The 13,847-nt window shown below is 42.1% G+C and overlaps 1 protein-coding gene across 8 annotated transcripts in view; it reads right to left on the reverse strand.

Moving 5' to 3' along the window:
- Positions 1 to 13,847, reverse strand: part of wdfy3 (WD repeat and FYVE domain containing 3) — a 121,012-nt gene that overhangs the window by 53,909 nt on the left and 53,256 nt on the right. For 7 of the 8 annotated variants that reach the window (XM_085295541.1, XM_085295540.1, XM_085295545.1 and 4 more), the window contains exons 14-18: positions 13,709 to 13,792; positions 9,496 to 9,685; positions 8,952 to 9,166; positions 4,872 to 4,984; positions 738 to 975 (exon numbers count right to left, since the gene is read on the reverse strand). In XM_085295541.1, the coding sequence (XP_085151667.1) occupies positions 738 to 975; positions 4,872 to 4,984; positions 8,952 to 9,166; positions 9,496 to 9,685; positions 13,709 to 13,792 (840 nt within the window). The remainder of the gene's footprint in view (positions 1 to 737; positions 976 to 4,871; positions 4,985 to 8,951; positions 9,167 to 9,495; positions 9,686 to 13,708; positions 13,793 to 13,847) is intronic. The other variant, XM_085295543.1, reaches the window with a different exon arrangement.

Consider the following 13,847-nt stretch of genomic DNA (forward strand, 5'->3'; position numbering starts at 1 on the left):
GATTTAGGGCGAAAATGGTTTACAAAAGAATGGGCACCATCTGTTACTCCACCCATAAGGACAGGAAAAGTTACAGGAAGTGTTTATGCTTTATATACATCGTATATCTTATAAGAGTATCCAATCACGGGAGTGCACGTTAGATTTTTCTGATGAAAAATAACTGTAAGAATCAAGTCTGCCACTCTTATATGGATATAAAACATTTACAAGTTATACTTCTTTATATACAGATTTGTTTCCATAAAGGCATCAGTATTTTCCAAAATGTACACCAAAGTTTGTCCCGCTCCTTAAGTCTGAAAGAGATTGTCACATTAATATAATTTTTAATTTAATAAGGACTGAAATGTAGAAATGTAATGAACAGAATAGCTGTTGCCTCTGTGTTGCAGGGCACATGTTTACAGGAGCATGTTTTGGTTTCATAGCTGCATTAATGTCAAGTTGATATATACTTTGCAAGCCAAGTTTGGTCAGGCTGAAGGTCAGGTTAGAATCCCCCAGAACTTAATCATGAGACATCCTGTGTGGCAACGTCAGAAATCCAGTGTGTTAAAGACACATGTTAGCATTTTTGAACTGGGCCTCAGAAATGAAAGGTCACAAAGAACCGGGTAACAAAGGTCTCATCTGAATAATGTTACATTGTTGCAAATATCATAATCAAAAATATAACCATTACTGCATACGACTGGAAAACCAAATGCACTTAAGGTCTGTTAACCATAACTTACCCAAAGCCCTCCAGCGAGCTGTCAAACTCCACGAATGCAGGTGTAACAGCTGATCCGTGCAGGCGAATGTCATGGGGGGTTGTCATCGACACCAGGCACTTGACTCGGGTGAGGGGTACGGTGCTGCCCTCAGCGGAGCGCACGAGGCTGCGGCTGATGCGATACTGGCCATTGTCCTCCGCCGGCGTGGTGAAGACGCTGTCGGGGCCGAAGCCCTCCATGGAAGTGGTCATGCTGTCTGTGAGATTAAGAAGGCGTGGTTAGAGTCAAGACATGCAAGATCCACGATTCAGGACTGAAAGGTGGCTCCTGTTTGGTTAGCTATTCAAATCAATAACATTTTATTTATATGGCATCAAATGACAAGAACCGTCGCCTCAGGACGCTTATTAGTCTTACTTTACTTTTTAATTCATGACATTCAAAAGCAGAAAGATGTAATTGTGAAACGTGCAAAATTTTCTAGTTCTGTTTCAGTTCCTTCACTTTGTACAACACATACAGTATCACGCAGCTGTTTGTCTTGCTGAAGACACCTCTATTTAAAGCAGATGACCTGTGATGACATATGTGGACCCTGCCTGTGAATAGACACTCCTGTCATTTTGGTATGAGTCACAAACCGAAGCAAGTCTGTCCACAGGGGTGAAGTTTCTCTGTGAGACCAGCATGAGGAATGCCCCGTCTACCTGGAGACTGTCCACGGTATGAGAGGGTTGACTTAACCCAAAGCTTTGTAGGTAGAGCTGTGAAAGGCTGCTGTTGCTTGGCATTTCTCTTTCCTCTTAGAGTCTAAGGATGCAGATTCATGCGAGTCCAAAGGCAAGAAGTATTCAGTCGATGACCCAGCAAACAGCTGAGTAAACACATGGAGTATGTTGATGGGTTAAGCCAAGCGTGAGCCATAACCATGTGAGGCACGAGCCAACTTGCAGCCTGAGCTGCATGCTCACCAGGACGACGATGACATGCAGGACCGGACATTCATGGATAGTTGGTAGATAGCGTGTGAACCAGCCTGTCACCGCTGCTGCTGTGCGGGCTGGCAAAGACCACATGTCTCCCTTTTCCCTCTTTCACTATGCAACAAAAAGGTTGCAGGTGGAGCAGCCCTCCCCTCTGCCAGCTCAGAAACCGTCACAGTTCGTGGGGGTTTTTCATAAGCTCAGAGCCACAACAATCAAAATCCACCTGCCCATGTTCCCAGATTTTGTCTCCAAGCTAATGGCTTCACGGAGCAAACCGCTACCACATCACTGTGCCCACCTATGGACCCTGTCTGGAGCTGGACGCCAGGTTCAAGTTGTCTTTCAGTCCATTTTTTGACTCTATAGCTATGAAGTTTCTTTTACATAATACTGGGTTGTTTCGAACGGCCTCTTTGCTGCCTTCAGTAAAGAGAGGGTGACCTTCATGCTTCGTCCGTGCATGCTTCTGGCACACGCTTTTCAGCTTCTCACTTTTTGCCCTCATCCTTTTCCATCTGAGGAAGAGATGAACCTTCATCTGTGTGTGATGTGAATCTACACTGACCACACTCAGAATGTGTGTTTATGTGGCCAAGCTGTTTAACTGCTGTAATAATCCAGCCAGAGATAAAACTCTGCCTAAGCAGAGGCTCTCCAACTGGATTATGGAGGCTATCTTCCCAGCATCTCACAGAACCAAAGGTCTCTCTTTGCCTCAGGGCGCATCAGGGGATTGGAAACCTCATGTGCCCCATTTAAAGGGGTCCCTGTGAGTGATATCTGTGCTGCAGCTAGTTGGCCATCACCACACACTTTTGTTCTGGTTCAGTGACAACTCTGGGGGCATTTATACATCCCTTCCATACTGTATGTGTGCTACCAAGTGAATCAACTGAAAGCGAACAGCTTCTGTTCCCTGAAGCAGAGGAACGAGGTACAAGACAAAGTCTCCCCACTGAGAAGCTGGGCTCAGTCAGGAGTGTTTATCAAACTGAGGGACGTATATGTGCAGGAGGGGCCTCAAATATGTCATTACAGGTCATGTGGCTTAAAGCTGTGGTTCAAAGGTGTCTTCAGCTGGCACACGCAGGGACGTCATATTCCACACTGTACGTACTGCATGTTGTTCCTCTTCTTCAGGGAACCAGACTACAGTCATAACGTTTTGTTCTAAAGTCAGAAACCTTATTGACCTGTTAAACTGTAAAGAATGAGGCCAAGAATTAACATGACCTTCCCTACATATAAGAAGGTCTTAATGGAAAGATAATACAACACTTCAAGATAGTTAAGTTTAAATTTGGCTATTACAAGTTTCAAAATCAAACTTTAAAAAAAATCCTTAAACCTTAAAAATAGCCTGATTTTAAAACCCCGGAGCAGAAAAATATATGTTTTTTCCTCACTATAGAGGCAAATGTGTAGTCGGAAACCCAAAAGAAATACAAATGAACTTTTTACTCTTAGTTTAAAGCAGCTTGTTTCATCTCCCCATCTAACAGTGGTTTCTCTACTGTCCTAAAAATGTCTTGACAGAATTCCAGCACTTCAAATTTTGCATTTGTTTATTCAAAATAACATTTATTTTCCAATTAGATTAGATTCAGAGAGAGTGGTAAAAACCCCTCACAGCTTGGTCCGCCCATGAAAACTCCCACAGCACTGAAAACACCGACTGCGAGTAGGCCACATTAAATCAAAGCTGGATTTTCATCGCCCCAGAAGGGCGATAATAACGTCCCGCGCTAAGGTAACATATTTCACCTTCTATTGAGAACATGGGTCGTCTCATTTCTAAAGAGTCAGCAGATGTGACAAAGACGAATTGGATGAAAGCAAGAATTACAACAGCCATCAATGGCAGCTAATAAACCAGACTCTTCTCACAGAGAAAGATGGCAATATGTGCTCTCCCAGTGGCTGTCTGTAAAGAGCAGTAATTACTGGGGCCTTGATATCCATTCTCAGCTGGGAGGAGACACAATAAGCAATTAAGACATGCTGAGAAGCCCAGAAAATTACAAACATTAGCAGCTGTTGATGGAAAACAAGCCATTTGCATTACATTCACAGAGGCGAGCCGATCTTTGTTTAAACATTGAGTTTACACGTCGCTTTAATCAGTGGACAAGAAGACCGCTCTAACAACTTCCTGCTTCCAAAAAGCAGTGGATAAAAGGTGGCCTCATATCCACCTTCCAAAAAGGTGGATATGAGCGTGCTCATCTGTGTCGCCATGTTAGCCATTTGATACTCAGGCTTCACGCCGCTTCTCAGCCTGTGACAGCTGGGATCAACTCCAGCGCTCACAAGATCCCAAACTGGATAAGCGGCTAACAACACGGATGCAAGGAAGGACACCTGATTAGGTTTGCCTTCTATCTTTGATCCGGCACGGAAATGAGGAGCTCTGGATAAATTGTAAAGTTCATACGTAATTAATTCCGATTGTTCCTCCGACCACTCTGAAAGCACACGGACCATCTGAGCATTTTAATCTGGCGTTAAGGAACTAAGCAAAGCTCATACTCTAACATCAGATGTTATTCTTTGGGGAATTCATCATAGAGCAAAGAAAAGATGATTCTCCTTTTTTTTTTAAAGCTTTTGTTAAAAAATAAAAAAATAAAAATGACACTTTCTCCCAGGAGAAGCCTCCATCACAACGGCAGATGGGAATCGCTCCCAGGTGGCACATCCTTCATAGCTGCACTTGGAAGGCTGCTGTGAAAAGAGCTCTTCAATTCTCAGCTATTACAAAGTGAGAATTTTACCTGTGTCGGTATAAGAAACTATATTTGTTCGACTAATACCAAAGAACGTTGTGTGATAGGTGATAAAACAGAAACACAGAGGTTTCTAAGGTGGTTACCTTTTAGTCGGCACTTTAATAATACGTTTGAGGCCTGTAACCCAACTATAACAAATACTTATGCAGGCAGTTTAATACTTTATCCTGGGATAGATTCTATCTGTGTGGATGCAGTGTGTGTAGTTGGTATGATCCAGTCTATGCACTTGGTAAGTGTAACCGACTGACAGCTGATAAGAACACCAAAACCCGACTTGTGTTTTATTTAATATCTCTGACAAAAAACACTTGTAGGAATATTTCACCGGAGATCTGTGGAACAGTGAGTACAATGATCGAATGTTACAATCTTACTTCTCATCTCGGCGTCGTAGCTGAGAGAGCTCGGTTTGTGGACCCGGTAGTTCTTCAACAGCTTCTTGTCCCAGGCGCCACAGTTCAGCGGGTTCCCGAGCCGTAAGAACTCCCTGAAGGGGAAGATAAGCAGGAAGTCAGGAATAAAGAAAGAACAAAGAAAAAACAATTAGGCCAGTATCACTGCTGAACTTCCTTTATTTCAGTTTAATTAACCTTATTTAAGTAGCGCTCCTGTTTTAAAATAACCTCAGCCTTTGTTTCCCCCCCACTGTTACTGAAAATCCAAAAGTCCTTTCAGTGGCTTTGAGAAGAGCGCCTTTGTTTAGGCAAGGAACTAAACTAAAGCTTGCCTTCACACTTCAATCATCCTATTAACAACATGTGGAAGGAGGAAGTGAGCATGCATTTGGCTCGGCATCAACACGGAGGTGTTTTTCAAAAGTGATTACTTCTATACCCAAATGCACATTTTGCAGATACGCTCCCTAATATGCACATAGATGGTCCTCAGCCATAAGTGAAACCTTCCCAGAAATGAAAGGTACAAACTGGTGTCCAAACTTTTGCCATTAAGGATGCAGAAATCTTTTAAATATAGTACCTGGGCCGTGCTCGTGTAAAGCATGAGCCTCGAGGCCTATTGTACTCTTTTAGGCGCATTCCTGTTTTTCAGTGACACTATTACATAACCAATTAAAAACAACTGCTGGGTTTAGTCGTTGCATTCCCACAGGGTCCCCCTGCCATACTATGTCCTTTATGTTCTCATTAAGCAGTGAAGCACATCCTAATTGGATGCAGTTTGTTAAGTCAGCAGTTACTTCCGCTCCTCAAAAAGCTGAGGTTTACAGCATTTTCTGTCTGTTTCAAAGTCAGAGACATGGTTGACCGGCATGTAAGTGACACGAATGCAAAGTGTTGCTGTGATTGTTTGCGTCTGCTGTCAGAGCGCTCGATGTGCGACACCAGCGGCTGGAAGCAGACGATATCAGAGCGGCACCGAGGAGGCAAAAGACTCTGGAGCTTTGCTGCTGGCTGATGTTGACAGAGCAGAAACAAAATAAAAATGGGAAGTAGGGCTGGGCCATATTATACCGTTCACGGTAATACCGGTATAATGTTAGGCAACGATAGGAAAATGAAATATCGCGATAGAATATGAGTAAAACGCGCATGCGCAGTGCCTTTGTTTTCATACGCACATGGCCGATTGTTGAGTGAAACAGATGAACCAGAATTGGTTTGTAAAAATGGTGCAACTTCCGTGATGTGGAACTGGTTTGGTGTTTGTCCGTCAGATACACGACAAAGCACATTTTTTTGCAGAACATGCAAGCGGCCGTCGTTATTGTCGTATTTGTCCGACTAAGATGCCCTTAAATTTGGGAGTAATCTGGGTCCTAAACTCCGTAAACTTCAGGTCAAACGAACACTGCAGCATCACTAAGAGTTAAAAACTGTCTAAAGTCTTTCATCTTTAATAAAACGATCAGCATTGCTGCTTTACCAGGTGTAACTATGAAGTTTAACTTCCAGGCATCCATGAAAACAAAATGTATTACATTTAACGGAGTTAGAAGTTAGCAGGAAGCTAGCGGAAGTTAGCTCGCTAGTTTCGCTAGTTACCTAAGCATGATATAGCATGTTCTGACTGAGAGATTTCTGAAAAAAATCAAACGTACAGCTCTGCTATCACTTCCAACATAAATGAAGACAGGAAACTAAACAGCAGTGACGTTTGTAGGGTTACTGAAGTTGGGCTAGCTGGTATATAATGATGTGCTACGTGATCGCTAGCGACACAACTATGTTAGCATAACATAAACAGTGAAGCTGGAGGATGAACGCTAACACTTTTCCACTTATAAAAGTTAACGTTAAGGTTCTTCATGGTTAGAGACAAATGCAATCGCATGGCAGGATGCTGTAAAAGGACCAATCTTCAGTCAGGAGAACAACTGAGATAATCCGTCCACAATACGAGGTTAGTCATTAGTATACTGCAACAACATGGGAATAGAGCCGCTGCCAGAGAATTTAACATTAATGAATCAATGGTACAGAAGTGGAGGAAGCAAGAAGAATGAGTTTAATAAAGTTTGATTTATCTGACTGCTTTGTTTCGCTTAATGTGCCTTATAATCCCGTGCACCTTATGGTCCGAAAAATACGTACTGCACACTGCAGTTTAATGTTGCAAAGCACCTCTTTTTAACTTCAGTGGATATTATACATGGTTATGCTCAGGATATGTCAGCACATTTCTACTGGAAATGCCTTTTGGTTAAACTTTCAGCAAGGAATTTGCATTTGCACTGTTACATTTTTATAAAGCTTTAATGTACATAAAAACCAGCTTCTTGTTTAAGTGAAAATAAATGGAAGGTTGTCTTTTTGCGCTAGTAATGTTGTGGAGTTGTATTTTGTCTCGCATCAATTATATCGTCAGTTATATCGTTATTGCAAATTTTCAAATATATATCGTGATAAATATTTTTGGCCATATCGCCCTGCTCTAATGGGAAGAAGAAAAAAATAAGAGGAGTGGAAATATGAAGGGTAGGCCTGACAGGGAGGGGGGGGGGGGGAATGAAGGGAAGGATGGGGAACAGGCTGACAGACAGCGATACGTGTACCCCCAGCATAAATCCAGCTGGAGGGAGAGAATGTGAGCCAGGCAGGCTGCATTAACATATGAAAACAACCAACCATGTGCATGTCAAATAACTTTCAGTCTTGTCCCTCAACCCCAATCTCCCATCTCACGTAACAAGTCAAGCGGGAAATGAGAATCACTCCGTTTTGCCTGCATATAAAATCAGTCTTCATTCAGTGAAACCCGACAATGCAAATGCACATTAGCATGATAAAAAAACAAAACTGCTTTCCAAGAACAAAATGATTTTGTTCATAAAATATTATTTGCTCCAAGCTCAGGTCTGTGCAGAAAAGTCCAGACAAACACTTTAATGTTTAAAAAACCCTGAATGTGAGGTATTACATCTCTTCATTGTTCTCAGGTTTTTGTGGGTCTGTCCTTTGGTTTCTTATTTACTGGTTAAATGGAGTAAAAAAAAAAAAAAAATCGAACTTAAAAATAATGTTAGACACGTGTCACAAACATGACTAAAACCAATTTAAAAAACCAGCTACAACCAAGAAACAGCTGAACGTCAACTTTCCCTGAACAGCCGACCTTCTCTCTGAGACTTTAAACTGCACACGCTGGGATGTTAATGAATGAATGAATAATTAAATAATTATTAATTAAGGCTTTCTTTTGTTTTCATGTGGAAATAATAACCTGGACCGATATTTGGTTATGAATGAGATTTAGATCCCTCCTCCGTCTAACAGTTATGGACAGTGATGGACCTCCATAAAGCAAAGTAACGCACTGCCTTTTCTTTTTTGTCTCTAATACTTTATATATCTTACTTCACCACAGATAAATCTGTTTTCATGTGATGCATTTGTTCACTATTTAAACCTGGTTGCTGATTCTGTTCCATCAGCAGTAAAGTACCTCATGAAACAGTGTGCATCAGAGGTTTATTGTGCTTAGAATTAAGAGTCTGAGAGAAAGCCTCATAAAGATTTGGGTTTGATGTAATGTTGGTTAAGGGGGTCTGAGGTTGGGTTTAAGGTTGTAGTATAAATAGTAATTAGTTAGACTAATAATTCATATTTTATTAATATAGAAGATGTTGATTGGCTCCAGCTGGGACTGCATTCTTTGATCTGGAAAAAGAAAGGCTGTGTCAGAGTAAACGGACTGTGCAGGTGTCAGCTGGCGATAGCACCGCTGATGTTAGCCAGACTCACCTAATCTGACCTTGTGTGTTTCTGTGATGTTAGTCAAGGATTTCATCTGAAACTTCATTTAGATTTTCAAAAAAAAAAAAAAGAATAATAGCTAAAATATTTGTTTGAGTTGTCTTGCTTTTATGCTTTTATTTTAATCTCTTTATTATCATCTGAAACAGTCATTGTTGGGGCAGCATTTCAGTGTTGAAGCTTCTCAGTTTAGGTTTGTTGGTGCCTACATCATGTTATCAACATGGCCAGCTTCAGTACCTGAGTGCTATCGGCTGCAGGGCCTGCGAGGCCAGCCTCTCGAACATCCTCTGCAGCGGCGGGTGCAGAGGGTGGTCTTCATCGCTGAGGGCCTGGCTGCAGCGCTGCAACAGTCGCTGATGGTGGCAGGCTTCACACAACACCTGCTGGTTCCTCTCGCTGTTCACCAGGAGCTGCAGGATGTTGGCGACTGCCAGCTGCAGGTCGAGGGCATGCTGGGAGGAGCAGAAAGTTGGAGAGCTAGACGTTAAAACCAAGACTAAGACTTAAGCTTAGTTTAAATCGCCCTGTAAAGAGGCAAAAATAAGCAAAATCAGGAAATTGTGAGAGGGTGCTTTGGGCAATTCACTGATTAGTAAGTTAATTACCTGCATGTAATCATTCAATACGACTGACTTTCCCCTAAAACACACATATGTAGCTGACTCACACTGTCTGGCTGCCGTCTGACGTGAAAAACCCAACTGAAAAAAGGCACTTCCTGCCTGCCATCGAATCCCTTCACCCACTTTGACAGGAAGCACATTGCCTTTCATTTCCTCACCTCTGGCTGGCTGTCAGAGGAGACGGAGGGCAGCAGGTCCACCATGGCCAGCACGGCCCCTGGGTGAATGACCACCATGTCTGTTGAGGACGATGAGGAAATGGGGTGGGAGGAGTTCGTTAAGTGGAGCTTCAGGTCAGTCAGGGCTTTCGCTGGTGCAGGGGGCCCCGACGTGCCGTAGTAACCGTGTCTGGGAGCACAAAGGAAGAGAGAGGGAAGTCAAAATTGGCTTTTTCAAAGCAAGCTGCATGAAAATATTCACATAACATTTCACACAGAAACAAAAGGTAAAAATACTGTGAAAACTTTGCTCCTGTAAATATAAACTTTTCTTTTCATAAAGGATCAGAATGTTGAGTTTTTGGCCACGGAGAAGCCTGATTGTCCCCGTTAATGGAAGTTTGTTTACTCTCTAAACCACTCGAGTCGCAACTGTTTACAACTCCTGCTCTGCTGTAAAATATGTAAGTAGCTCACAAAAACACAAAATCTTATTCATAATCAAAGTCGCAGGATCTTCCAGGGCTCAGGGGGAAACCTTGCTCTCCTCCCAACACTGATCAGTGTAAGCATTGTATTTAACACCGACTGTAACTTTAGTCAACACCAGTCGAGTTGTTTGCACACTTCAGAGATCGAGGTGTCAGATGGCTACAGTTCCATCCAAAGCAACAAGCCCCCTACTCTCCACCCCCCACTGTGCAGGCAGCAGAGAGTAGGAGATGTGCAGGGGCCTGCACTCGGGCAATTAGGCAAAATAGGTGTGTTACTGCGATGCAAATCCCTCCCCAGGAGAAATGCAGAGCTGGAAAGGTTACAGTCAGCATAAAACGCTGGGGGGCAAGAAAATGAACCAGACTGTTGATGTTCACAGCAGCTGGTGGATTCTTTAAACTGTTTTTGGATTCTTCAGAATCGAATCACTCGTTTAATTGATTATCCGCTGCCGGATAAAACATAAAAATCTCCTTATGTTTGCCTCCTAGTAGTTTCTAACTCGGCTTTGAGTTGCTGATTTATTTCATTATTTGTTCTGATTTCTTTTTGTTTAATCTGTGAAGTTCTCAACTATACATTAGAAAATCATTAAAAGCAGAGTTCGCCTGATTCAGTGATAAATGCAGTGTAATGGAAGCAACATGCTTTGGTAAACGCCAGCTGTGCTGAAGGTGGTTAGAGCTCACACAAGCTACAGAGGAGGAAACCAAGACTAAGCCGGTCAGGTTTTCAGGGATTACAAACCTTTATGAGTGCAGGTCATACCTTAAAGACCTGTTAATATAATATTATCCCAACAGAGTACTTCATTCTCACTCTGCACAATTATTTGTGGTTTCTAAAAGTGGGACGTGAGGCAGAGCTTTCAGTTATCACCCCGTCCTCCGTAACCACCCAGACGGGCACCCTCTCTACTTTAAGATTAGGCTTAGGAATCACCCACTTTTCATTTTAAATCAATTTTAATTTTCTTCCATTTCATTTATATGATCGCAACAACAGTTCGCTTAAGACCCCTCATATTGTAAGTTAAAGACCGTAGACTAATACAGAAACGACCCCCTTTGAGCGACACTTGACAACAGCGGGACGGAAAAACTCTTGTTTTACAGGAAGAAGCCTCCGGCAGAAGCAGGCTCAGGGGGGGGCGGCCATCCACCGGCTGGAGACGAGGCCTTTATGTAGCATTAACCTCGTCTACTCCTCGTCCTTTTCTCACTCTTTTTTCCTTTCTCTTTTCTCTTTCCCTTCAGCAGATGATATAGGGGATTATTGGAGCTTTTAACTAATAAGGTAAGGTCTTAAACTTGGAGAATAAAGCACCTCGATGTTACTGGTGAGGTGTATTGGTGCTATATTTAAACAAATGAACAGAAAAACTGAATCGGTGCAAACATTATGAATCTGATTTATTCTCACAATGCCTGATTACTGTGGCCCAGGCACCCCCCGTGTTTCCTGTCAGGTGTTTTGTGTAAATGGAGACTTAAAGCTTAAAGTGTAAAATTTTGCTTTATTTTCACGCTGCTGTTTCAGATTTAGCTGGCTCAGCGTGGACACGGTCTAAAAACATGAGGTATCCTAGCGTGCAACTGAAAGAGTTCCTTTTTCAGACTAAAGAACATTAAAAAAAAACAAGAACAGCTTTTTCATGTCACTGTCATAAACATGATGATCACGGCGCTGATTGCTGCAATTTGCACATCACAATCACCGCCATGTTCTTCAAGGCAAAACTCGCTGTTTGAGCTGAGCAGCAAAATGACACCAGACAAGCTTTTGTTTTTATGGAACAATGAAAAAAATTAAGTATTTAGCAACTTTCTTCATATTATTCAGGCTGCCAAATAAACCTGAGTAAACTAAGGCTTCCGATCATAAACAGACTTGTTGAAACTGAAGTAAAAACACAGGAAGCAACTGCGACGCTATTAAATCCACAAAGAAGATCTTATAATGAAGTGCATTAGCAAGGACGAGTGCCCCATCATCTCTAATTGTCAAATTAGTCCTCCTCATGAATATGCAGTGTTGGAGCCGATCCAGACAGGCGGAGGGGGAGAAGTCTGCAGGGGAGAGACCCTCGGCCTCACCTTGACAGCAGACAGCAGAGCACATTTAAAATGTCCCGACCAGTTTTCCCTTTGTAAATGAAATTCAAATAGGAGCAGAGATTGGGTTTTTAGAGAGAGAGGGGCAATTTCAGCAGATAGAAGAGAGGACAGAGGAGCACAGGAGGAATGTGATGAGAAGAAAAACGCACAGTAATTTAGACTGAATCTGTCTGACAGTGTGGAGAAACGTCTCAGCGGGGGTCGCAACAAAACATGAATTCATTTAAAGCAGTTTGTGTATGCAGCTAAGAGCTTGAACTACTGTTTTAGTCATTCTACTACTTTAAATCACCTCCAGTATTAATTTGTTTTTTAAAAAGGTCAAGGCCAACACCCTGTTTCAAAGAAATGAAGCCAGTAACATCTAATCAGGATCTTCTTTTGTCCGTGCTTCATTTTCAGGCTTTCAAATCAGCATTTACGTGTGAACGAAGAGTCAAAACACACAGAGAAAACTGCATTTACCAAAAAATACATTTTTCTTGCACGACATCACTTACTGCTAAACAGATGACTGTGACTCACTGACTTGTCATTTTCTGTAGATGCTGAAATATCTGCTGCACTCTTTTGGCAGCGAAAATCATAAAGTTTGAATCTGATAAAACAGTTTGAGTATGATGCTGTGGATGATCTCTAAGCCTCTGGACACCACAGGTAATATAGTTGTGTCTTTAAAACTACTCATGAATAGTGCTTCATTTTAAAGGCCATATAATATGCTGTTCTTCTTCTCGTCTACCAGAGTAAACCTCTAATGAGTCACGGTTAAAATTATCCTTATTTACTGAGCTCAACAAATTTATTAGACCAGCTGTCATAAACAGAAGAAAACAAGTATTTTAGGAATCTGTCAAAAACATGTTTCACACTGTCCTCTGAAAAAAGAGAAATTAAGTGTAAATAACTATAATTTGGCATCTTAATAACAAAAAATAGTTTCGCTTTCTTGTGATTTTTTTTGTAAAAAATGTAAAAAATTAATGAACAACAATAATAATTATATTTTAGCATTGACGTTCCACATAAACTATTAGAGAATTATAGGGAGTAATTACTAATTACAGCAGTGTTTAGTGCATCTATGGCACAAACCGCACACTTTGTGGTGGTTTAATAAATCGTATACTGGCCGTTGGTCTATGCACTCACTTCATCTAAATTAAGCTGCTTTAGCTCCTTGCTCTCCCTTTAAGTCGCCCTTCTTCTAATTGGCTGCCCCTCACAAAGGGGAACAGTCGGTGAGTGAGTGCGTCTGTGCTCTACGGCATCATAAAAATCAAAGAGTAAAAAAAACTGTCTGACACTGTGTGTTCAGAGCACCCTGAAGCCTGAGTGTCTCACATGGATTACCAGCACTTTGGGCATGATTACTATGAGCAGAAAAAGCATTAGGTCCTCTTTAATGTTCATATGTGTCTGTTTTAAAAATGAGGAAACAAGTTTAATTCCTGTAAAACAGCTAAAAGTAGCTCTATGTGACAGTTAACGGATCAGTGGTTATTCTGGCACACAGCAGGTCTCTTTTAGTATCTACTGAAGGTAAGCATGACAGAGAAGGAGGGATGAGGGTGAGGAAAGTGACAGAGCGCTGTAGCTACCTCTTCCTGGCGAGTGCTGGCGTGCCCCACGGGGAGGGCAGTGAGGTCTCGTGAGTCAGGCAGGGAGGCACCTGCTCCGCACGACTGCATCGCGTCACGCGCGCACACATTCAGACACAGGCATGCACACACACACGGC

This window comes from Mchenga conophoros, linkage group LG12 (assembly GCF_057382185.1).
Source record: "Mchenga conophoros isolate Kocher_MC1m ecotype Shallow Benthic linkage group LG12, M_conophoros_male_GT1.1, whole genome shotgun sequence".
NCBI lineage: Eukaryota > Metazoa > Chordata > Actinopteri > Cichliformes > Cichlidae > Mchenga > Mchenga conophoros.